The 24,918-nt window shown below is 41.1% G+C and overlaps 1 protein-coding gene across 1 annotated transcript; it reads right to left on the bottom strand.

The window, feature by feature from the left end:
* Positions 1-6,880: 6,880 nt before the first annotated feature.
* LOC147434044 (homeobox-leucine zipper protein HAT1-like) lies at positions 6,881-9,573 on the bottom strand. Its single transcript, XM_086490656.1, has 3 exons — positions 8,509-9,573; positions 8,057-8,136; positions 6,881-7,848 (listed from the first exon to the last, which is right to left on the bottom strand). Exons 1-3 carry the CDS (start codon positions 9,181-9,183, stop codon positions 7,470-7,472), a joined length of 1,134 nt encoding a protein of 377 aa, XP_086346782.1. The 5' UTR covers positions 9,184-9,573; the 3' UTR covers positions 6,881-7,469.
* Between the last annotated feature and the right edge of the window lie 15,345 nt (positions 9,574-24,918).

Here is a 24,918-nt window from a genome sequence, read left to right as displayed (position 1 = left end):
GGTTTGAATATGAATGGTTTGCTAGAAGATGATGAATGCATTGCAGGTGTGTTTGATGAGTGTTTGTTTGTGGATACTATGCAAGATTTGGAGTCTTTAGTGGATTGCAATTTGTGTATGAGAAGTGAGGTTGTGAAAGTATGCTCAATAGAAATGTACAAGGCCATTGAGGATTTCAAAAATGCTCAAAGTGTTGATGTACGAGTGGAGACTAAGTATAAGTCCATGGAAAAGAAAGTGAAACCAATGGCATTACCTCTACCAAAAGACTGCACAAATAAGATGGAGCAAGCTTCTTTGCAACCTAGCCTTCGTAACCCAAGCAAGATTGGACACAAGTTCACAAAGGATTCTTTGAAAGAATTAAAGCTTGGTTGCGAGGATAGTTTGACAAAAGCTGAAAAGATATGCTTTGAAGACATGCTTGCCAAACACGAAAAAGCTTTTGCATTTGAGCCTTATGAGATAGGGTGTGTTGATCCATCCATTGTTGCTCCTATGGTGATCTTCACTATCCCTCATGTACCTTGGAACTTGAGACCTATTCCTGTTCCAAAGGCTCATTTGCCAAAACTCATTGAGTTACTTAATGAAAAGATCAAGATGGGTATCTTGGAGCCTTCTTGTGCTCCGTATTCAAACAGGTGGTTCACAATCCCGAAGAAAAATGGTTCTTTACGCTTTATTCAAGATATGCAACCTGTAAATAAGGTGACAATCAGAAATGTGGGTATAGGGCCAATTGTCGATGAGTTTGCAGAGGCATTTGCAAGAAGGACAATATATTCTATGGGAGATTTATACTCAGGGTATGATCAGTTCCAACTAGCAATGGAAAGCAGGGACTTGACTACCATGAGGACACCCTTGGGTTTAGTAAGGATGTGCACCTTACCTCAGGGGGCAACGAATTCAGTTGCACACATGATGAATGTTATGAACAAAGTCCTACGTGACTTCATACCGCAAACTACAATGCCTTTCCTTGATGATGTGCCAATCAAAGGATGTAATGTAAGTGATAAAGATGTGGCTCTAGACTCGAGGGGGTGCCGTAAGTATGTGGCAAACCATATCAAAGATTGTGATAATATCTTGTCAAGGTTGGAAGAAGTGAACCTTACCTTGTCTGGCCAAAAGTCAGTGTTTGGTGTGAATGAAGTTCTTATTGTGGGACATATGTGCGGGCCATATGGTAGAAGTCCTTGTCCTGCAAAGATTGATGTAATCCAGAGAATGAAAGAGAAATGTATAAATGTCACTGAGGTTCGAAGGTTCTTGGGTGCATGCGTGTTTTATGTTATCTGGATTCCGCATTATGCACATGTAGCAGAGCCTTTGTATCAACTTTTGAAAAAGTACCAGTTTTAATGGGAAGAAATGCATACACATGCCATGAGGAAATTAAAGAAGGTGCTTCTTATGTCTCCAACTTTGAGGAAAGCAAACTCTGAATGTGGAAGATATGTAATTGTGACAGTGGATACTAGCCCCACAAGAATTGGATAGGCGATTGGGCAAGATGATAATGATGGCAAGCGATATGTGGTGAGGTTTGGAGCAAAAGTCCTAAGTTCTCGTCAACGCAACTATCCACAGGTAAAAAGAGAGTTATGAGGAGTAGTCACAGCTTTGAAATATGACCAAGAGTATTTGATAGGAGCAAATGTAATAGTGGACTGATTGTCTACCTCTTCTTGGAATGATAACAAGTTGCTCAACTCCCAACATTGCTATGTTGAGATGGATTGCTTACATAAAGTCCTTGAATCCAGAATTTAAGCATATTGCAAGGAAAGATAATCCAGTTGCAGATATGCTTTCAAGAGCAAGGTATGAAAAAGAAGAAGACATGGTTGTCGAGGGCGATGATGTAGGCACACAGTTCTATAGTATCTCTCATGCCAAGGGTGATCATGTTTGCCTGTCAAATGCACTTGAGTCATTTACAGAGGACCTATATCAAGGTGACTGGTTGCTCATTGGACGCTATCTGAGCACTTTGACAAGGCAAGAAGGGTGGACTGATCAAGAGTTCAAAAGAATACAGAGAAAGGCCTATGGATACTTTTTGAAAGATGGGTACTTATGGAAGCGTCCAAAACAAAGAAATGGAATTCCCATGAGAGTGGTGAATGATAAGGACGCTCAAAATGAGCTTATGAAAAAGTTTCATGAGAGTCTTTATGCTGGACACAGAGGTGTATGGGCCACCTTTACTAAAATGAAAGAGGGGTATTGGTGGAAAGGTATGTATAAAGATGTATCTCACTTTGTGGAATCATGTGAAACCTGTCAGATGTATTCAAATGTACATCATCGTGATGGGTTGCACCCTACTTACCCATTGGCCATGCATTACAAATGGGTAGTAGATCTGGTTACAATGTCATTGGGCTTATGGCAAATGAGATACACAGTGCTTGCAAGAGAAGACTTAACCAACCACATTGAAGGTCGTGCTCTAAGAACAAAAAGCACAGAAGGGATATGTAAGTTCCTCTTGGATGATGTAATTAGCCGTTACGGCTGTGTTGGGAAAATAACAGCGGACAGCGGTGAGTTGGATGCTAACAAAGCAAGGGAGTTTTTCTCTAGGTTAGGCATTAAACTTGCTCTCACTACTGCATATAATCCTGAGGGAGATGGTAAATCGGAGCGTGGGCATCCTCCTATCATTAAAGCTTTAGCTAAGGCTTGCAAAGGTAAAATGGGAGAGTGGCCTAGGTTGTTGCCTTATGCTTTATGGGATGATCGTACAACTCATAGCTCGATTACTGGTTATATGCCTTTTGAGTTGATGTATGGTCAGAAACCTATAATGCCAATTGAGGATGTAATTCCCACATGGAATGTATTACCTTGGAAAGATGGAATGAGTAGGGAAGACCTTCTTGCTTTGCGCATACAACAGTTAGAAAGAAGGCCCCAAGATATTGAGATTGCAGTAGCACGATGAAAATATGCAAGGTTAAAGAATAAGGACAGATTCGACAAGAGGCATAGGCTCAGACCTAAAGCTATTGAGGAAGGTGATTGGGTGTTGATGTATGACAATAGTCTTGAAAACCAACAGTCAACAATAAGAAAGCTTTCAAAGAGATGGTTTGGTCCTTATGTAGTTCAGCATGTACATGGGAATGCAACTTATACCTTGCATGAATTAGATGGGACAAAAATGAAGATTCCCATTCCAAGGAAAAGAATCAGTTATTCAAAAGAAGAGGTGATACAGATCCCTTTGATTCACAGGAAGGTCAAAATGAAGGCTCTGATGAAAATGCTATGGATGTGGATGAAGAACAAGAGGATGATGCATTAGATTTCTTTGCAAGTGATGACGAAATTGATATGTATGTTGACTTGAATGAAGACTGAACCTGCAAAAGATATGTGTGGCACATGCCAGAGGATGTGCAGGTTTAAAGGGGGTGGATGTCGTGCGATGGCACATTCATAATGTGAAATTAAAGTATCTACCTCACTCTTAATGTTTATGATGTGTGGGACCAAATGCTACAACGTACATAATGTGATATATGCGAAAATGAATGTCACAGTTGCAATCGTGTACATACCTTGCCGGGCGGGCGAGGCCCTACACGTGGCACCATGGAATGCTTTTACACATCAATATATGCCTAATTATCTTACAAATGTCAAGTGTTTCGAAGTGGCACGCTCGTTTCGCCTAGAAAGTTCAATGCAGACAATCTCGGCCAAAAATAGCAGGTTTCGTACGCTGGCGTGAAAGACGTATCCAAAGTGCTTACCAAGTGGGAAAATGAGGTTCAATGTGAAATTTGAGCCCAATGGAATTTTTTCACAATTTTAGGGATTTTTTCCAACTCGTTTAGGCTTTTTACGGACAAAAAATGACATTTTTGGCCTAAAAATGGTCAAAAATAGCCTAAAAAGTGCTCAAAATAGCTCAAAATGCCACATCAACGACGTTGGCGTTGTTGCTCAAGTTGTGTGGGAATTTTTAGAGCCAAAAATGAGCTCATTTGGACACATGAGCAAGGAGATACAGCCTTTCCTTTACAGGGTGCTAATGCAGTCCCATGCTGCTTCCACTACATGGTTGAGACTGTGAAGCCTCCAATTAAGGTTTTCCCTCCTCAAATAACTACTTGGGCTTCTCCAATGAAGTAACTGAAGCTTCCATGAAATGGTCACGACGAAGAATCGAAGCGTAAATTTAGGATTTTTAACAGGTCGAATGAGCACTGCATCTGTGCAATTGGGAGCGAGGCTACACCTAATTTTCACACACGAGTTTTGAGTTAATATTGGTTCTTTTTCAAAGTGGAGCGTTCATGGCTAGAGTTTTGTTCTTTTTTAGTGTGTTTTTGGCTTCAAATCGTTTACGCCTTGCTTGATTTTGCAACGAATCCTCACAGTTAAAGGTCCGACGCTTTCCTAGTCGTACTGCGCACTTCTTGACAACGTGATTGGGTTTTGTCGAATTAGGATCATGTCCACCTAATCCTACAAAGTTACCCCCTTCCATGTGGGAGATACCTCACATTCTTTTGACATATAGTTTAGGTTGAAGATTGATTTGCAAGAATAACATTAAAAGGAAAATTTATAGGCCAAAAAATATCAAAGATGGGCCAATCTTAACCCTATTGAGTCCCCTCATATAAGAACAATTTAGACAACAGGAAAGGTTAAACCGCACAGATCAATGTGAAGAGGGGACAAAGTTGAATCTCACTAAACTATAGCAACAAAGTTACTTTGCCACTTGCAACTCCCAATCACATATTTAAGTAGTCTTCATTGAATCATAGCAACAAGGTTACTTTGGCACTTGCAAATCGAATCACATATTTAAGTAGTCTTTTGAGAGCCATGAAGACCAATGTGTTGTAGAGCTTTTGAAGTATCTAGGTCTTGGATGCTTTGGTGATCAACTCGCTTGTGATTCATTTTCCTATAAGCTCCCTTTGGTTTGTCCATCGAGGGGGGCAACAATTTGTCATGAATTCGAATCTCTTTCCACAAGCCTCCTAGGAGATTGGCTTCCATCTGTCAATCATGTTTCCCATGTCATGATGACCCATACCTAGTTTTGTTTGACTACTCTTACCATAAACTCAGTACATTGGACTTTGACACTACAAAGTTGCACATCTTGTTAAGACTATACTTTTTAGGTTTAGAATGGCTTTGATTCTTATTGATCTGAAAATTTCAACTCACTCTGAAACTATGAAGTTAGCTATATGAGGTATTAGGTGCTCCAAAACTCAAAGAAACATCTTTTCATGTTATGAAATCTACCTAGTTAATCAAAATTGCTTTTGAATTTTATTAGATACCAAAAAAAAAATTAAAATACCAAATTTGTATCCAAAACCAAGATTACAAAATTCTTGTAATTTAGTCATAACTTTCAAATTCAACATTTAATTGTCATTAGAAGCATTTAGAGCACCTTTGCAGATGATCACCAAAATCGATTTTTTGATGGTTGGCCTGACAACTTGGACGGCCCTTTGAAATGAGCATCAGAACCCCATACCACTCATTTTCACCAACTACAACCAATATAAAACAAGTTGACAGCCAATTGCTTTCCATGCGTGCATTGCATTCAATTCAAAAAGGTGGGATTCAATAGGCATCTACAATTTCGAAGACGAGAGGAACTTCTAGAGAGTGGTTCAACCACCCCCCAAACTAGAAACAATTCTCATCTTGACGGCACGTTCAACAAGACGATGAGTTTACCTTTCTTATTCAAGGACACTGTCAAAGGCCCTTTTGGAGGGTCTATGAGAAGGCCCTCTTAATCTTCCCAAGATGAGTTTTAAGAGAGAGTAGTTGCATAACTTTTGAAACAGTAGTACTTCTTTTTTCTAACATAGTGTAAGTTCAGGATTGATTTGCTAGAATAACGTTTAAAGATGAAAGCATGTTAACGTGTCGCGTTTTTTGTGCTAGTTAACATTTTCAAGTTAACACATCTTAAAAAAATTCGACATCCGATCATTTTTTTAAACAAATAATATCAAAATTTATCGAAAATTATACATTTGAATTCCTTGTTTCAAAAACTTTCTACTGATATATCATACATCATAGAGCTTACAGATATGTAGCTCATGTTATTGTACTAGTTAGCATATGTCAAAATTGTGCTAGTTAGCATTGTACGATACATGAAAAAGTAACACGTTAACATGCTTTCACCCTTGAAGTAAAATTGATAGCTAAATTTTTTTTGTCAAAGATAGGTCAACCTCAACCATCTCCCACATACAAGAACAAGGTCTCCCACATACAAGAACAATTTAGACAATGGGAAAGGTTAAACAGCACAATTCAATGTGGAGAGGGAACAACCCTCAGCACCAAGTGACACCAGCATTGATAAGGTGGGATCTATGATGGGATGAAGGAGAGCCGTTAGATCTTGGCAAAAAGTAAACACTAGTGCTCTAAAGTAAACTCCAATACGTGAGATTACTTTTATCCGAGATTGCGTCCTATACACCCGAGATTTGAACCAACGACCTCATCTCCGAGACCACCATGTCATACCCACAAGCACCCGCATGTTTTTTGTAAAGATGTGGGGCGACATTTTTTCTTATACCAAATATACGTCGACGCCACAAAAACTAATCTCGAATGCTCAAGATTACCTTTGGCGACGCCGACAAGATCTACAACGCTCGATGATCTCAATGTAGATCCCACACCCCCACGCCATGTCACTCAGTCCCGATGGGGCAACAAAGTTATTACTCTCACCACTTGCAATTCCTAGTCACAATTTTAAGTAATCTCCAAAGGATTCATCTGCAATTGCCATTGAGACCAAAAGAAGAAAACAACAATATATGAGCGGATCAGGGGCTACATATGTTGATAAATCCAAAGATAACTTAGCCAAAAGCAATCTTACAACCTCAATTCGAGAGAAATCTATTGCCTGTGAGCAAACCTTTACAACAATTTGATAATATGCAGGAAACCCTTCTACTTTGACATGCAGACATTCAATCCGAAAAGCAACCGATTTGTTCCGATTAGCTACCAATCTTTGAAATTAGTAAAATCTGATCTTTGGCTTCCCAAGATGCACTGGCTAAAAGAGTGGCATCCCCTGTGAATATGCCAAAGCATCATCAAGGAATTCATGTTCCACTACATGGCAAGAATGTGGTATTTAAGTTTCTGCACACACAAAAGGGGCCAAAAGGCAAGCGCGGTGCAGACAAAACAGACACCGCATGCACGCTCACTGTAAATATGTGATTGAGGGTAGTTAGGCATGTTGAGTAAGGAGTATTTACTATAGGGATTATCATCTATGTCAGTGGTAAAAAGGGAAACAATCTGCCCTCATGTGATGTTAGTGGAAAATGTAACAAGGATAGAGTAGGTCCTGAGTAATACTAGGCAGCAACAAAAGGATGGAACACTACTAGATGAGGCCATCACATGTGCAGTTAGCACGCAGCCGAGGGTAGCGCATGCTGTGCCGGAGATGGCGGCGGAGGGGGGAAGGAAAGAGGAATATGGTGAGGATGGACATGGCGAAGAGGCATGGGAGACAAAGAAAAAGAGAGGGCTGACGATGGCTTTGAGGCCGAAGCAGGTGGCAGCGGAGGTGTAGCATGAGAGGCAACTCGCTCACAAGAAGGGCAGACGGACAGGGTAGCTGCAGGCAAGGGCATGAAGCGGTCTGGTGAAATCACACATGGCGGTGCAACTTTGATTGCCCGCAGCTCTTGGACTTCCTTCTGCAACCGACGGTTCTCCTCTGTCAAAGACTCGCAGCATCTCTTCAATAGCTCACAGTCTACCTCAGTCTGCTTAAGCTTTGTCCTGCAAGTGCCATAAGCATAAGAGGTAAGATGATAGGTAAACAGATAAAATGCTTTGCATATAATTATGTTGATAAGTTAGCCTTTGATATCTTAATAGCATGTGCAACATTATTGTTCTGCTATAATATTTCTGTGGAAATTTGGATTGCCTACTTGCATGAGACATCCAAACCTAGAAGCACAGTAATGATCCTTAATGTAATTACCTGGCTCTCCTGTTTTGAAACCACACCTCCACTTGCCGCGGCCGAAGATTCAGCTGCTTTGCTAACTCAGCCTTCTGCTTCTGCATATCACAAGCATCAGCTTTAGCACTACTTACAAGTAAGCCACATCCTTGATCATGCGGCCGCTTAGCTCTCATGATTACACAAAAAAATCATGCATGCAAAGATTAATTATCAATCGAGAATTACATTGAAACACCCTGTGAACCCAGCTATGGACAGCTTAGCTATATAGCCACACCATGAAGTTCCATATGTAGCCTCTCAATACTGAGCCATGCTTCTTTGCAATCATATCACAGCAGACGGAGATTGTCAGCCAAGATCCAATCTCACAACACCCTTGATTGTAATGCATCCACCCCGGTTGGCTGCATGCACATGCATGCAGACATAGAGCACAAATTCAAGGAGGAAGTATGATTACTAACCGGGTTGAGCGTACTGTGTTCCTTGAAGCTCTCCTCCAGTAAGGTAGATTGCTCCTTGGACAATCTTAACTTTTTCCTTGCACTCCCCCCCTCCCCCTCCTCATCGCTTCCTCTTGAGCTTACCTCACAAGTCCTTTCCTGTTCTGCATCAGAGGACCTCTCTCTTTCGCGCTTCATTATGGGAAGGCCACTACTCTCTGAGATCTCATCCCGATCCGCATACATGACACCAGGCAATTGATTCACATCAATTGCTCTCATGCAATTGGATGAGAAAGCATTAGCAGGCTGCACGACAGGTAGTTGCCAATGGAGCAGCTGAGTACTTGAAGGGGGGGAGAGAGAGATTTTCTGAGGGGATGGTCTGAGGGGGAGGAGCTCCAATTGGACAAGGGGGGAAGGTCTTGAGGATACAATATCGAGATCAAATTGGTTGCGGAAAGCAGTCGGAGTACTGGAGGGGTTCTTTGCAATTGGAATAGAGGGGTTCAAGAAATTCAGTAGCGGGCCAGCAGGATGGTTGAAGTTGTGGTTAAGAGTAGCAGTTCTTGATTTGGTGCTAAGGGGAGAGCTGTCCTTGGATGGGGATGTAGGGAGGGACAGAGAGAGGCCAAGAGCTGTATTCGGTGCTTGGTGGGAGAAGGCGTCCATGTTATGGCACTCTGTGATATGCATTTTGGCTTCCGTTTGCTTGCTTATGAAGAGGAGGGAGGGGTCAGTGGGTAAGGACTAATTGTGCCATGGTAGCGATGGCGTAGCCTTGCCTCGGGTGCGCACACAGAGATTCTAATCCTTACTGGCACAAAAACACAAGAAAGGAGATCTCAATGGTCACAAGCACCAAACGAGGCACAGCAATGGAGACCTTATATCTCCTCCTAAAAGCCAACCCACAAGAAGCAGGAAAACAGAAAGCAAGGGAGATCTTGATATCTGCAGCAGCAAAAATGGCGAAGATAGGACTTACAAACAACAGAAGAGGGCAGGAGGAAAAGCTGTATATAATGCCGGAGATGGAGAAGACCTGGGGGTGGGGGACACATTATCCATAATTAAAGAGAGAGGAGAGCCTGTGTCTAGTGAGAGAGAGAGAGAGAGAAAATGCAATGATGCAAATGTCTGTGGGCACAATTATTATGGTATGAGGAGAGGTAGATTAGGTTTTAAAAAATTATTTTCAAGGGGGCAAAATATAGTGATTAGGGCAATAATTGCGGAATAAAATAAGGGGCCCAGACCCAGGCAATCATAGAAGCGCAATGTCATAACTAGGCCACGATTCCCCCGCGCGTGCGACCAGCCTCCCCAAATCCCGCCACATATCCATCCATCTGCCACACCAATCAAAATTCCCACGTAAAAATAAATAGCCACTGCCCAATCATTTTTAGTGTTTTAAATTCTCCGGTCTATTTTTTAAAAATAGATACTCCTATTTCATAGTTTACTAAAGGCATCAAACCAACCAGGATTCTATATTCTAAAATGGAAATTTCTCATCCTAATTTTTGATTTCTCGAATAAACCTTTTCCAAAATTTTGACACAATATATATTCTACAGTAGTTGACAGACAGTACCTCTGCAGTCGAGTACAGTGGTACACTCTCTCTCTATAGACTCTGACTCTCTCTCCTCTTTGAATAAATTCTCCGCTGACCTACATCTAGAGCCTAGTGCTTACTCGACTTCCGTACCCTCCTTTTTGGCACAACATTAAAGCGGCCATCTACAGTCTCTGAGACTCTGGGGGTGGTCACACGCGGGATAGTTCTCGGTTATTTTGTGTGAGACAATGGTCACGCGAGGCATAGTGGTCAATTATTAAAGGTTAGTTCTGCGGCTTAGGGCATGGTCACGCGAGGCTTAGTTACAACTAAGACAGTTTCTGTCTCACGGGGCTCAGAGCGTTCACCTGCAGGCTGCAAACAGGTAGAGAGAGGAAGAACATTGCACAGGCAGGAGAGAGAAGGCTAGCGTTGACCTGTAGTGGACGGAAATAGTTGTGTGACTATGCCTTTTCACGCATAGTTAGCGTACAAAGCCAGTGGACGCTTGTGAAAAGCTGCCTTACGTCAAAATTTATTGGCTTAGGTTACGGAAAACTAAGCCTCGCATGACCATAGCCTTAGTGCACTAGGTTTTGCAATTATACCGATTTTGGCATAGTTGCACAACTATGCAAGGAAAGTCCTTAAATGAAGCTCGTAGTTTGCAGCTTTTAAGGCATAAAGGGCAAACTATTTGTCGTTTTCAACTATGTGAAACTAGCAACAGCTAGCTAGGATTCTCTCTCTTCTCTCTCTCCAAAGGTTCACCAGCTTCCATCAAAGATGATAACTGCACGTGCCTGTTACCATGGCGTTACCGGCCTCACGTGACAACACAGGCCGCAACAGCTTTCGCAGACCTTGTAGGCACATTGTTGGCCTTAGCTTATCTATTGTAAGGCTTCATTGTGGTCACGCGAAGAAAAGGGAGTAGCACAATATAATTGAGCATGTTGTTTTGTAACTATGCCAAAATCAGCATAGTTGCAAAGCTACATGGACAAAGCTTTAAAACATGGCACACTTGTGCAGCGCATATTGCAGCTTCTTGCCATAATAAAAAAACGTGGTGTGATGTCTGTGGTTGGCTATGAGCAGCGCCTCGACAATTGTGGCCCTCTCCCTCCATGTCCACCGGCTCCCACCAAGGCCATTGGCTATGCAGCCTACAGTGCCCTCCACATGTGGGTCACTTTTGAAAAATGTGGAGTGTGTGACCATGGTGCCTTTTTCGTTGTTTGTTCAGAGTCATGTCGAGGCATAGTTCGCATAGTTATATCCTACCGATTATGTCCAAATATGGCATTACTACCAGGAAATTCTTGGACATGGGCTTTTCTCTTTTAAAATCTAGGATTCAACTTCTAATTATGTGGGAATGAGTAAGGAAAATTCAACTTCTAATGATGTGGGAATGAGGAAGGAAAAACAACACTCATGATGAGCCCAAGCTTGTCCAAAGTGATCAACATGATCAAGATTCTCAATGGGATCGACAAAAATGAGTCTGCTCTTGCACTCATTGGTTTTTGTTGAGCAAATAATCTTCTACATCATCAAAATGCCCAAGGAATTATGTCAATCTTTGGAAACCGCTTTTGAGGTTATATCAATAACTCCAAATCGTTTCTTAACATATAACTATAAAACATTCAATTTCAATCTAGTGATTCCCTTAAAAATCATTTAGTCTAAGACACACTATTAGTCTATTAATTCAACAATTAGCAACTCTAAAGGCTTCTCCCAATTATGACAAGAAGATTGTGCCCTTGAATAGTCTTGCTAGAGAGGATAAGTTTATCGAGACTGTTACAAGATTTAGAGTTGGTAGAGAGATGACTTATGAGGAGAGGTGATTGGTATCCTCTTGGATAAAGCTGGGGAAAAAGACCTCTCGACTTGGACTCCTATAAGGCCATATAATGGACAATTGTTTTAAGAAGCTTGAAAAGCAACAAGAACAACATCATCTTTTGCTAGCTTCTACTTAGCTTGAAGATGAAGAGGAGGACCCTTTAAGAGAAAAACAATGCAAGTTATATAGGACTCACTTGATAGTGAGTATTCTTAGGCTTCCTAAAAGACCACCTAAATTCATAAATTTTGATTTTTGTTACCTATTTCATGACTAATTTACAAAAAATTCCCCATGTGGTTTTCCTTTGATCTTATATTCATAGTTGGGTTTAGACATTGTCCAGGCTATTAGAAAAAGGGTTCCTTTTATTGGTGAAAATTTGCAAATTGAATAACAAGAGGATTCCTCTTATTGGTGAAATTTCACAACTAAAGGGTTTTATAAATAGTCTTTGAATGCACATAATATATAGGTTTTACAAATAGTAAATCCTCCTCCCTTCCCCCCCCGTGCCCGCCGGTGTGGTCCAATCTTTGAAAACATGAACACATGCCTCTAAGCCATGATGGCCTTGATTAGCCTCTGAGCCATGTCGATAGTTTATTTGATGTCATGTTTAGTGCATCATCACCTCTAAGCCTAGCAGATTCCATGCCAACTTTCCTATCTTTCTGTTTGAATTAAACCCCTTTTTTAAGCTTGGTGTCATCTCCTAGGTTGGCTTCACCTATGAGCTGAAGGGGGAAATTTGTTTTGTAGATGGGAAAGTATCCAATGGTAGCATCGTAGACCTAGCCTAATCTATGAGGTCACCACCATATGACATAGTTCATGATGTCATTTTGTATTGCATCTTGGCTTGATGAGACTTGAGTTGTAAATTCTCTTATTGTAGTGCTAGTTATTGATCACATTCGAGAGCTCTCTCTCTCTCTCTCTCTCTCTCTCTCTCTCATTTGAGAGATGAAACCCAACAAAAGATCATGTCATTTTAAGAAATATTCACATAAAATGAATTCAATTTTGATTTTTGGATGAAAAGCCATGAGACATTAGTATACACTCAAAAGACACCTTTGAATTTTGCCTACTTTTGTAATGTGTTTCATACCTTATAAGGGCCACATATGAAGAGAAGCTATTGCTGCACACACATGACCTTTTTCATAAGATGCTACATTGAAGAGGATTTTTCATAATTTATCATCTTAGTGTTAGGGAGACTATTTTTCAAAATCCACAAAATCATTTCTTCCGCCCTTCTTCCATAGGTAAAATTCAAAGATGAATGTCTTATCGGGCTTTTGTTGCTTAAGATGGGTTGAGATTCCATAGGGCCCCCAAGGCATTGCCCTCCTTACAAGTACTAAGACTTCAATTCCTCTATGGTGAATCTTGCGTAAAGGATCGTGGAATGTTGCTAAGGCTTGGTGCATTACCACTATGTCAGGGAGAGGCTCTCAGCAGGAGAGATCAGCCTGGCTTATGTGCCAACACAGGACAACCTTGCAGATCTTTTCACAAAGGCATTGTCTCGTGAGAAGCTTGAAGCTTTCCGCAAAGCTTTGGGCTTACTCCCCTTTGTGGACTGATCATGTCCTCAGGGCATGGCACTTCCCTTTACTCATTTTCCAGCTCTCGTTCACCGCATCACTCCAGGGAGGATTTGTTACCATACACATGTGGTAGTGATGTGTGTGAACACACTCTGACCGCCGGGGCATTTTTCCCTCTTTAGGAGGTTTTTTCCCTATTTAATTGTATATACGCCCATCACTCTAGGGCTATCTATCTTTCCATTGCACACTAAGTAACACACTCTCTATTGTGTGCCTTGAGCTTCCTTCGTCTTCTCCAAGTTGTGTGAGTTTCTCTACAATCCTAATTCCAACAACATCTACATTACCATCACTATCTCCTTTCACAGAAGACTCTACAATAGCTGCACTTGTAGTGGAACCAACCTCTTTCTTCTTAGCCTCTTTTGCCTTCAATTTGGACACTGCTCAATGAAGTGATCATTAGCTTTACAATAATGGCAATGCATCTTCTTTTTCCCTTTTCACAGTGCTGCCATTAGAAGCATTGGGAACATGTGATTTTCCACTCGCAGAGGAACCATGAGAAGCTGTTACATTGTTGTTACCACTAATCCGAGCCTATCACAAATTTTTGTTACTATATTTTGTTGGTTTTCCTTGCTTCTGGAGGTTTACAATAAAAGAAAGAGTGAGAACAACCTCTTGGAAAAATTCAAAAAATGATTTGATGGGAATTTTTTCTTGACTAGTTCACCGGAGGTGAGAGGTAGAGGGAGAACCTAGTGGTAAAGGGAAGGGAAAATATGTAAATGTGAAAAGAAAAAATATGATGTGGTTGTGGAGCCATGCACCCATGATTCAAGGGTCATGAGTGGCTCATATCATCATGGCTTTGGAGCCATATGATGATTCAAACAGATGGGACCCAAATGGAAGACTTGGTAAAGGAAGGAAACAGACACATGATTTTTCTGGATTTTAAAAAAATACTTCCACTCCGATCCAAGAAAATTTGTCTTCATCAAAGTTGTAGCTGATGAGCTGGAGATTCTGACCATATTTTTTTCATAATGTTTGCATCTACGGTCTAGGAGATATGGCCAAAATGGCGGACGCCAGTTTTTTCAACTGTGGTGGAGACCACCCCCCCTACCTTTACACGCACACCCTTCCTTTTCCACATTGAGACCTTCTCTAAAAATCATCCATTAGTCTTCTCACCCTCCCCTCCTTCCTCCTCTCTCTCAAGCGCAAAAACCCATCACAAATTCTTTTTCTAATCACCTCTCTCATCATGCTTAATCTTGTTGTAATTCATAAGTTCTCATTCAACCCCTTTCTATTATTACTAGATATGCATTGATTTTATGTAGATTCTTTACATTTTAAAATAAGGAAGCTCTTGGACTCAAGCTATGGAGGAAGGAGTGAAGACAACACAAGTGATGATGGAGCCAATTAGTTGCAAATTGGTCAACAAATCACTTGGAAGGAGCTTCTTCATTGGTTGAATGTCCCTAATCAAGATTCATTTGTACAAATTGCACTTGGATCTTAACCTCACTCCTAATCACTCTCTTTCCTATATAAAGAGCCCCCCCCCCTTTGTAATTTCAAGTATCCCTCAGCCCCATTGAGTCTTTGTATCACTCATCATGAGCCCATAAAGCTCATTCATTCACTCTATTCTTGCACATTCTAGAGTGCAAATTGTTTTATGCTAGTAACCTCCCCTCTTCTTACTTATGTTAATTAAGAGAGATCTTTTATGTGTGTGTGAGAGCGCTTGATGTGATTTTGGCTAATTCTTGAGTTGTTGTTTAGTAATCTACATGCTATTTGTGTTGGGAGTGCTTGAAGTTATCCATTCCTTGTACACACACTAAGGCTAATGCTTCATTCATAGTGATAGTTCTCTCTCTCTCTCTCTGTGTGTGTGTGTGTGTGTGTGTGTGTGTGTGTGTGTGTGTGTGTGTGTGTGTGTGTGTAGCGGTCCTAGTCCACGCTTCCAAGACTAGGTGGTGCCCTCATCTCATTTCCCTTGTGACGCAATGGAGTTTGTTTTGGTGTAGAGGCCGCAATTCCAAATTTCCTTCGTTATAAATTGGTGCCCCCACGGAGGAGTTCTCAAGCAGCGCTCTGTCAATCCTATGAAGGAAGGACCATCAAATTCTCCGAGACTTCCACTATGGGTCTCCCCAAGAAGCTCGAGAAAAGAAGCGTCTTTATCGACAAACTGCACGTATGCGGGTAAAGAGAGTTAACTACATACACCCTTCTTTTCTTCAAGGAAAATTTTGTAGTCATCAAGTCCCTAGGTCAAAGCATTGTGTTGAGTGCTTCGTGGCTAGTGTGAAGACACTTCCTTTGAAGCCTCGACTTCAGGTGGTGAAAGCACTTTCAAACTCGGGTATTAACAAGTTTTTGGAGGGGGAGCTACACATCAATGGGGTGTGGTATTGGCAAGAGGCTACATATGGTGATGCACTCCAACTACTACTAGCAAGAAGGCTCAAGGTAGTTGAGAGGGTATCCATTGAACCCTATGAACTCTACAAAGCTGAAGATGGTCACACCAAAGCTAAGCTAATCACTGGTGAGCAAATTCTTCGCATCTCTCAAATGGTGGGATCCAAGAGAGCTGAACTTCAATGAAGTGCTTCATGGAAGTTTGTATTTAATGCACCAATGAATAATCCCATTTTCTACAACTTTCAATCAGTTCAGAATATTAGGGTGAATGTGCGCATTGATAGAAAGATTTTTTTCCAACAAAGATTGGTCTTCTATTTTGGAGCTGAGAGGTTGAGAGAGATATTGTTGTCCCCTGACCCTATAATATTTCCTATTTTGGAGTATAATGTATCTTTTGATGTTCACATCTTCATCTTGCTTTAAGCATACTCCATGAATCATAGGGATTTATATGGACCTTTCCAACCTCTTGTTAGACAAACTGTGCATATAATAGCTAGCACAAAGCTTAGGTTCCAAAACATCATAAGGAACTTACTAGGCCCTCGTCGTCTAGCTGAGATTAATGCATCTATCAATCCATTTATTCTACCCTTAATAAGATATGATTTGGGCCTACACGTTTTCATCTTTGTGCTGTATTGAGAGGAAGGCAACCCATTTTATGATGGCTTTCCCTAATTTTTTTGGGCGTAGTGGGGAAAATGCTGGGGATTTTTTGGATAACTTGGAGATGGCTTTCCTTGTCTCTGGTAGGGATGACGAAGCATTGAAATTGAGAGCTTTTCCTTTGGTGCTCAAAGAAGAAGCTAGGGTATGGGTTCCAAGCTCTAGATCCAACCCAAAGAGTTGATTGGGAGGGATTAAAGGCGGCTTTTCTACAAAGATTTCAACAAGCCAATTCAGCAGAAGAACTATGGCAACGGCTTCTGGCCCTTCATCAAGTTGACCCTCATGGTTATGCAACCTATGAGGAAAGTTTTCTGAAACTTTGGGGGCAATGGTCAGACTCACTAAACCCTGGTGAGCGAGCTCCCAATTGCCTCCAAAAGAATCGATTTATCTCAGGTTTGTACCCCTTGCTAAGGGAGAAGGTAAAGAGCAAATTTCCAAATACTTTTGAAGATGCCTTAAGGATTGCTAGGAAAAAGAATCGAAAGATTCTCTATCAAGCCCAAGCTGGCCAGCTAGCTTTGGGAGGCAATATCACAACTATGGAAGCTTCTCACGTACCTCCAAATGTGCCTAATGCACCAAACCTCAATAGAGGTCAACAAGAAGATATGCTCCAACAAATAAACAATCTCACAAACCAGCTAGAGGGTTTGAGAGTAAATCTTGTGCAGGGTGCAAGAAGGCCTATTGAGGGGAATGGTGGGAATCGGCCACCAATACGACGTCAAGCAAGGGAAATGTTGTGTTACAATTGTGGGGAAAATGGCCACGGCATGTATAATTGCCCTCATCCCAGAAGATATTACTACCCTGTCAGAGGTCCTCGACAACAAGTAAGTCCTCCCCATGCTAGACTCAAGCACAAGAGCAACCGCAACCTCAAATTTTGCAGCCACCTCGTGCTCAAGCTCAAGCCCCTGCTACTCAACCAAATGTGAGCATCATAAGGATGGAGGAGGTCTTCAAGGGCAGAAGCAACCAGGAAGAAATAGCTAAAGGGAAGATGAAGATAGATGAAGTGGCTACAATGCCTATCAAGCATGTGCGTGTCCAAGATGAAGTAAGTAAATAAACAAGCAAGGATGCAAGCAATGAAGCAAGTACATCTCAGGCAACTAAAGATGAAGCCAAGAAGAGAAAGACCCGTACTAGGTCTCAAATTGACATCTCTGATTTCCCTATGGGATCTCGGACACAACCTTATGACTTGACAGCTGATGTGAGTTCTCAAGGACCAAAGATTACTTGGCCACAACTACTTCATATCTCCCCAAAGCTGCGACGACAATGGTCAAAAATGGTGAGCACGAGGGCAAAGCGAAGTAAGCTAGTAAGTGTAATCAAAGCATATGGTCTCAAGGATATAGTGCCTTTGGTGGAGGCTCAAATCAAGGGACAACGGATTCCAAAAACTTACATTGACAGTGAAGCAGAGATTTGTGTCATGACAGAAAAGCTAATGCATCAATTGGGTTTAGAGGTAATGGAATCATCAAACTTTAGGGCAAAAATGGCCAATAATGTCTCTGTCACTTGTGTGGGTGTAGTGAAAGCTTTGAGAGTTTCTATTTTTGGAATCACTACAGAGGTTGATGCTTATGTGATGCCAGTAAAGGGAGAAGGATACCCCCTTATTTTAGGACGACCTTAGCTCATGGGTATAGGAGCTAGGCAAGATTGGGCAACAGGAGACTTGGAGTTGAGGCCTCGAGTGGGTGGCCATAGTCGGAAGGTGGTTTATAACTTGAAGAATGGGCGACAAGAGAACCTTGAACTAGAGACGTCAGCTGATGAGTGGACCTCAAGTGGATGCTCCTTATCCATGGACGAGGAAGAGAGTTCAAGTGAAGAGAGTGATAGCACTCTCGAAGTCATGGGCGTCACCATAAAGGAAACTACCTCATCAGAAGACAACCCAGGGATCCAAATGGAGAATGTGTGGGATGCCAACCTAGAGAAGATGTTATCCAAGGATATAAAGGAAGAAGAAAAGGAGGGTTATGTAAATGTTGTCAAGAAGCATGCATCATTGTTTATTTCAGATTACACTCACATTACAGGTGTCACTGCAGTGAAGCATCATATCCATCTAAAAGAAGGGAGCAAGCCAGTAGTACAAAAACTAAGAAGATTAGGAGTTGTGCAACAAAATGCACTGTTGTCCAAGGTGAAGAGACTCTTAGAAGCAGGATTCATATACCCAGTAGAAGATTCAGAATGGGTCTCCCCAGTAGTGGTGAGGCCAAAGAAGAATGGTAAATGGCGAGTGTGCGTGGATTACAAGCCACTAAATGCTGCAACAAAAAGGGACCACTTCCCTCTCCCATTTCAAGATGAGATTCTAAATGAAGTAGCAGGCCATGAGCGATAAACAGTGTGTGATGGATACTCCGGCTACTTTCAAATACGCATTGCAGAGGAGGACCAGAAAAAGACTACTTTCATCACACCATGGGGCTATTTTGCATTTCGAGTCATGCCTTTTGGTCTCACCAACGCTCCAGCCACCTTTCAACGATTCATGAATATGGTCTTCCAACCTTACTTTGGTAAGTCCATAAGGGTTTTCATAGATGACTTTTGTATTTACAGCTCCAAAAGTATGCATCTCGGCAAGATTGATGAAGGATTTACTCGTTTAGCTAAGCTGGGTGGACAACTAAACAAGGACAAATGTCACATTGGGGAAAGCAAGGTTACAATATTGGGGCATGTAGTGTCCATTGATGGAATCGAGGTAGATCCTGAAAAGATAGAAACATTGCTAAATCTACCTCCCCCAACTTCCATCAAACAATTAATCTCTTTCTTGCAAAAGCTAAGATATTTGAGTAGATTCATACACTTACTCTCCCAAGTGATATTTCCTCCACAACAGCTGACTCGTCAAGAGACGCTTGTTTGGAGTGAAGAAAGTGATGGGCATTTTAGAGAGATAAAAAAAATATTAGGGTCACTCCCTGTAATCCTCCAACCTTGTTGGGAAGAAACATTCTTTGTAAACCCTAGTGTGGGAGAAGAAGCCATTGGTGTTGCCCTCCTACAAAAAGATCCAAAAACATCCTTTATGAGGCCTGTGTATTTTGCTAGCCACCTCATGGAAAACACAGAGAAGGCCTACACCCTGATGGAACAGCTAGTGTAGCCCTCATGTTTGCGGTAACCAAGTTTTGGCCATAATTGCTGCCAAAGAGGTTTGTAATTATCACTGTGGAGGATATGTTTCCTTACGCACTACAACATATGGAAATCTCTGACAAAATAGCAAAGTGGGTGGTGCGACTTCAAGAGTTTGATTATACAATACATGTTGAAAGAACAACTCGAGCATGCTTAGCCGACATTTTAACAAACAAGTGCTATGAAAAAGTTTTCCATTTGAAGAGAAAGGAACTTCCACCACCTCCAGCTCTAGAGGCTCTGGTCAATGCTTATAGCCTCTACTTTGATGGAGCATACAAGAGAACCAAGGATAAGGCAGCTGCAGGCATCGTGGTCTTATCTCCATTGGGAGAGAGGATCCATGGTGAAGGGATCACTCTAGAAGATGTCCACTCCAACAATGAAGCAGAATATCAAGCTCTAATTCATGGCCTTTGTTGGTGCCTGGATAATTCAATTGAGAGATTAAATGCTTTTGGTGACTCCATGCTTTTGGTAAGGCAAATGCAAGGTACATGGGCTTGCAAAAATGCTAATCTCTCTACTAAAATGAGAGAAGCCAAAGCTCTTATGAGGAGATTTAGGGAGGCACAAGTACATCATGTGCCAAGAAACCAGAACAAGGAGGCAGACCACCTAGCATCATCGAAGTTAAATGAGTCAATAGTGGGAGCAGTGTCCATCCAACTTCCCCTTCAGCAAGGCAAGGAGGACTTAGAAGATATTATGCACATTTTGGAGCAAGGAGAGGCTCCTAAACACATGAATGCAAGGGAAAGGCGATGGTTAGCTAGGAAAGCTACCAGGTATCGCATAGTAAATGATACTTTGTATTGTCTTGGTAAGGATGGTGTTCTTAGGAGAGTGCCTTTGAAGAGTGAAATTGAAGAGATTTTAAAAGCTTGTCACGATGATGTGTACGGAGGACACTTTGCACACGACATCACTAGTAGAAAGGTTCTACAAGCTGGGTTTACTTGGCCAAGTCTTCATCGTGATGTCAAATACTGGTGTCAAACATGTGATGAATGTCAGAAAGCAGGACCACGATGGCTCATAGCTAAACCTCAGAACCCAATAAAGGTATATGGGCCCTTTGAGAAGTGGGGAATTGATGCCATAGGGCCTCTACCACGCACTCAGTCAGGTAAAGAGTACATCATTATGGGAGTAGACTACATGACTAGATGGGTTGAGGCTATTCCAACCAATAGAATTACTACTAAGGATGTGAGTCAGTTCATCTTTGACCACATCTGTTGCCGGTTTAGCACCCCTCTTGAAATACTATCTGATAGAGGACCAGGGTTTAGAGCAGACTTGGTAGGAGAACTCATGCAGAAGCTAAATATTCAGCATCAACACTCTACTCCTTACTACCCTCAGTGCAATGGCTTGGTGGAAAAAGTAAATGGAATCATTTGTAAAATTCTCACCAAACAGGTACATGCCAGGTGCCAAGATTGGGACAAACACCTGAATGGAGGTCTATGGGCCTATAGAACCTCCTTCAAAACCGCATTAGGGTACACACCCTTTCATTTGGTTTATGGAAAGGAGGCACTTTTACCCATTGAAGTGAAGTTAACAAGTCTTCGAATATTGGGTAGCCAGGTAGGCTCTCAAAACGAGAAAGTACATCAAAGGATCATGGATCTAGAGAGGTTGCAATTGGATCGTGAAGAAGCCATCAACCACTATTCTCAAGAAGCAGAGAAGCGTAGAGAAAAGTTCAACAAAAAGCTAGAATCCAAAGACATCAAAAAGGGATCTCTGGTGCTTCGATATGACAATCGCTTCGACACTCGTAAGGATGGAAAGTTTCTTTTTCGGTGGGAAGGCCTGTTCTTGGTCACCAAAAAGTTCAAAAATGGCTCTTACAGACTTCAAGACATTGATGGTAAAGTGCACAAGACCAGGACAAATGGATGGCGTCTAAAGCCTTATCACATCAAGATAAGGTCATCCCAAGATCAAAGAAAGTAGGCTAGAGGCATAAATACCCCTAGCCCGGTTTGGGGGGGGCTATGATCAGAGCTTATCACAAATTTTTATTTACTATATTTTGTTGGTTTTCCTTGCTTCTAGAGGTTTACAATAAAAGAAAGAGTGAGAACAACCTCTTGGAAAATTTCAAAAAATGATTTGATGGGAATTTTTTCTTGACTAGTTCACCGGAGGTGAGAGGTAGAGGGAGAACCTGGTGGTAAAGGGAAGGGAAAATATGTAAATGTGAAAAGAAAAGATATGATGTGGTTGTGGAGCCATGCACCCATGATTCAAGGGTCATGAGTGGCTCATATCATCATGGCTTTGGAGCCATATGATAATTCAAACAGATGGGACCCAAATGGAAGACTTGGTAAAGGAAGGAAACAGACACATGATTTTTCTGGATTTTTAAAAAATACTTCCACTCCGATCCAAGAAAATTTGTCTTCATCAAAGTTGTAGCTGATGAGCTGGAGATTCTGACCATATTTTTTTCATAATGTTTGCATCTACGGTCTAGGAGATATGGCCAAAATGGCGGACGCTAGTTTTTTCAACTGTGGTGGAGACCACCCCCTCTACCTTTACACGCACACCCTTCCTTTTCCACATTGAGACCTTCTCTAAAAATCATCCATTAGTCTTCTCACCCTCCCCTCCTTCCTCCTCTCTCTCAAGCGCAAAAAACCATCACAAATTCTTTTTCTAATCACCTCTCTCATCATGCTTAATCTTGTTGTAATTCATAAGTTCTCATTCAACCCCTTTCTATTATTACTAGATATGCATTGATTTTATGTAGATTCTTTACATTTTAAAATAAGGAAGCTCTTGGACTCAAGCTATGGAGGAAGGAGTGAAGACAACACAAGTGATGATGGAGCCAATTAGTTGCAAATTGGTCAACAAATCACTTGGAAGGAGCTTCTTCATTGGTTGAATGTCCCTAATCAAGATTCATTTGTACAAATTGCACTTGGATCTTAACCTCACTCCTAATCACTCTCTTTCCTATATAAAGAGCCCCCCCCCCCTTTGTAATTTCAAGTATCCCTCAGCCCCATTGAGTCTTTGTATCACTCATCATGAGCCCATAAAGCTCATTCATTCACTCTATTCTTGCACATTCTAGAGTGCAAATTGTTTTATGCTAGTAACCTCCCCTCCTCTTACTTATGTTAATTAAGAGAGATCTTTTATGTGTGTGTGAGAGTGCTTGATGTGATTTTGGCTAATTCTTGAGTTGTTGTTTAGTAATCTATATGCTATTTGTGTTGGGAGTGCTTGAAGTTATCCATTCCTTGTACACACACTAAGGTTAATGCTTCATTCATAGTGATAGTTCTCTCTCTCTCTCTCTCTCTCTCTCTCTCTCTCTCTCTCTCTCTCTCTCTCTCTCTCTCTCTCTCCGTGTGTGTGTAGCGGTCCTAGTCCACGCTTCCAAGACTAGGTGGTGCCCTCATCTCATCTCCCTTGTGGCGCAATGGAGTTTGTTTTGGTGTAGAGGCCGCAATTCCAAATTTCCTTCGTCACCACTTTTCTTTGAGCGGCAATAAAGGCATGTTCAACTGCACATTGTTTAGCCCTTTTTTTAATTTAAAAAAGTGACTCTTGCAACAGTAATGTGCACATTAGGGCCAGAAACGACTCAAAAAGGGCTGTGTAAGGAATTGGTTAAATTACTAATTAGCAGAGCCGTTTGTGGTCAAAACGGCTCCAAATTTGTCTGTTTTGGTCATTTAAAGCATATCTACGCAAGAAAGCGTATCTAGGTACATATCTCTAAATATTAAAAAAGATATCGTTTTCTTCACATTCCTTTGTGGCTCACCTCAAAATTTGTTTTCATTTACTTCACTTGGCGGCAAATAGTTGTTTCCACTTTTGAATCTCTCTTTTTTCTCTCACCTTTCGCGAGCTTTATCTTTTCTTCTCTGATGCACCTTGTTCTGCTGCTACGTTATTTCCATTATACTTTCTACTCCTTCATTACTTACAATGACTAATACATCTTCCATTAGTGATAACCGCAAGTTTCACTTGAACATTAAGCTAAGCCAGGAATAGCTACCATGCGGAGTGTCTATCAAAGACAAGTTACAACTGCAAATGAAGCACAACAACTTCGCAACGAGGGAAAGAAACACATTGATATATGGACAGATGGGAGCTTGTATCCACCGGATCCTAGCACTAGAAGGTATCCATCTTTTCACACACCTCATGATTTGATGAGATTTGTTGGTGATGGGGTTGATGGCTTACTGGGACATAGTTCTAGGTTATCTCATTTACACATTGATCATACACATTACATTCAATATCTCAAAACTGTTTTGTCTTCAAATGCAACAAGAATTTTAGAACTTGAAAACCAAATAGCATCTCTAAAACAAGAAAATCACCAGCTTCGGACTTTAAAAGAAACTCCAATAGGATTAAGAGCACGAGTAAAACGAATGAGAGATGTAGTAAACTTAACAAAAGGTTCTGGACAAAGAAAAAAAAGATTAAAGATTACTAGAGAACATGTGACTAGTCTTTTAGGATTTGATATGTCCAATGTTCAAGAAAAGGTGAGAAAGGGTGAGATTTTTGAATGAGGTAATGAACAAAAGTGATATTCTTAAACTTTTGAATGAGGTAATGAGGTAATGAACAAAAGTTATATTCTTAAACTTTTAAACTTCCTGAAAATCAAACTCAGAAAAAATTGGTATTTCAAAGTTTACTGAAAGATATGGGTTTACTTGTCCAACCTTCCCAAATGCAAGAAGTTTGTGACACGGTGGGGGTGAGTAGAAGGGGTTACAGGGCCATCTCTAAAACCTGGTTTCGGGTTTTAAAGTATTACAAGATTAAAGCTTGGGTTGCCTAGGCCTCATAATGTTGGGAAAGTTAGGACTCTATTAAAAGAAGAAATACTCGAACATTTTGGAGAGTACTATCATATAGAAGGAACGATGCCATATGAAAAACAGAAAAAAAATCTTCTTTTGAGTATAATGTTTTTAATAACATTTGGATGAGTATAAAAAATTTTCAATCTGCTATGGTGAGATACTATAATATGCAAGAAGTAGATTGTGAAGGAAAACTTATATTTGTCTGAAATTGGATGAAGCTCAAATTCAAAAATGTCAAAAAATGGAAAG

The sequence above is a fragment of the Adiantum capillus-veneris genome, chromosome 19 (genome assembly GCF_014529385.1).
Source record: "Adiantum capillus-veneris isolate H3 chromosome 19, ASM1452938v2, whole genome shotgun sequence".
In the NCBI taxonomy this organism is placed as follows: domain Eukaryota; kingdom Viridiplantae; phylum Streptophyta; class Polypodiopsida; order Polypodiales; family Pteridaceae; genus Adiantum; species Adiantum capillus-veneris.
The sequence above is the reverse complement of the archived record's forward strand: the minus strand, read 5'-3'. Positions and strand labels throughout refer to the sequence as shown.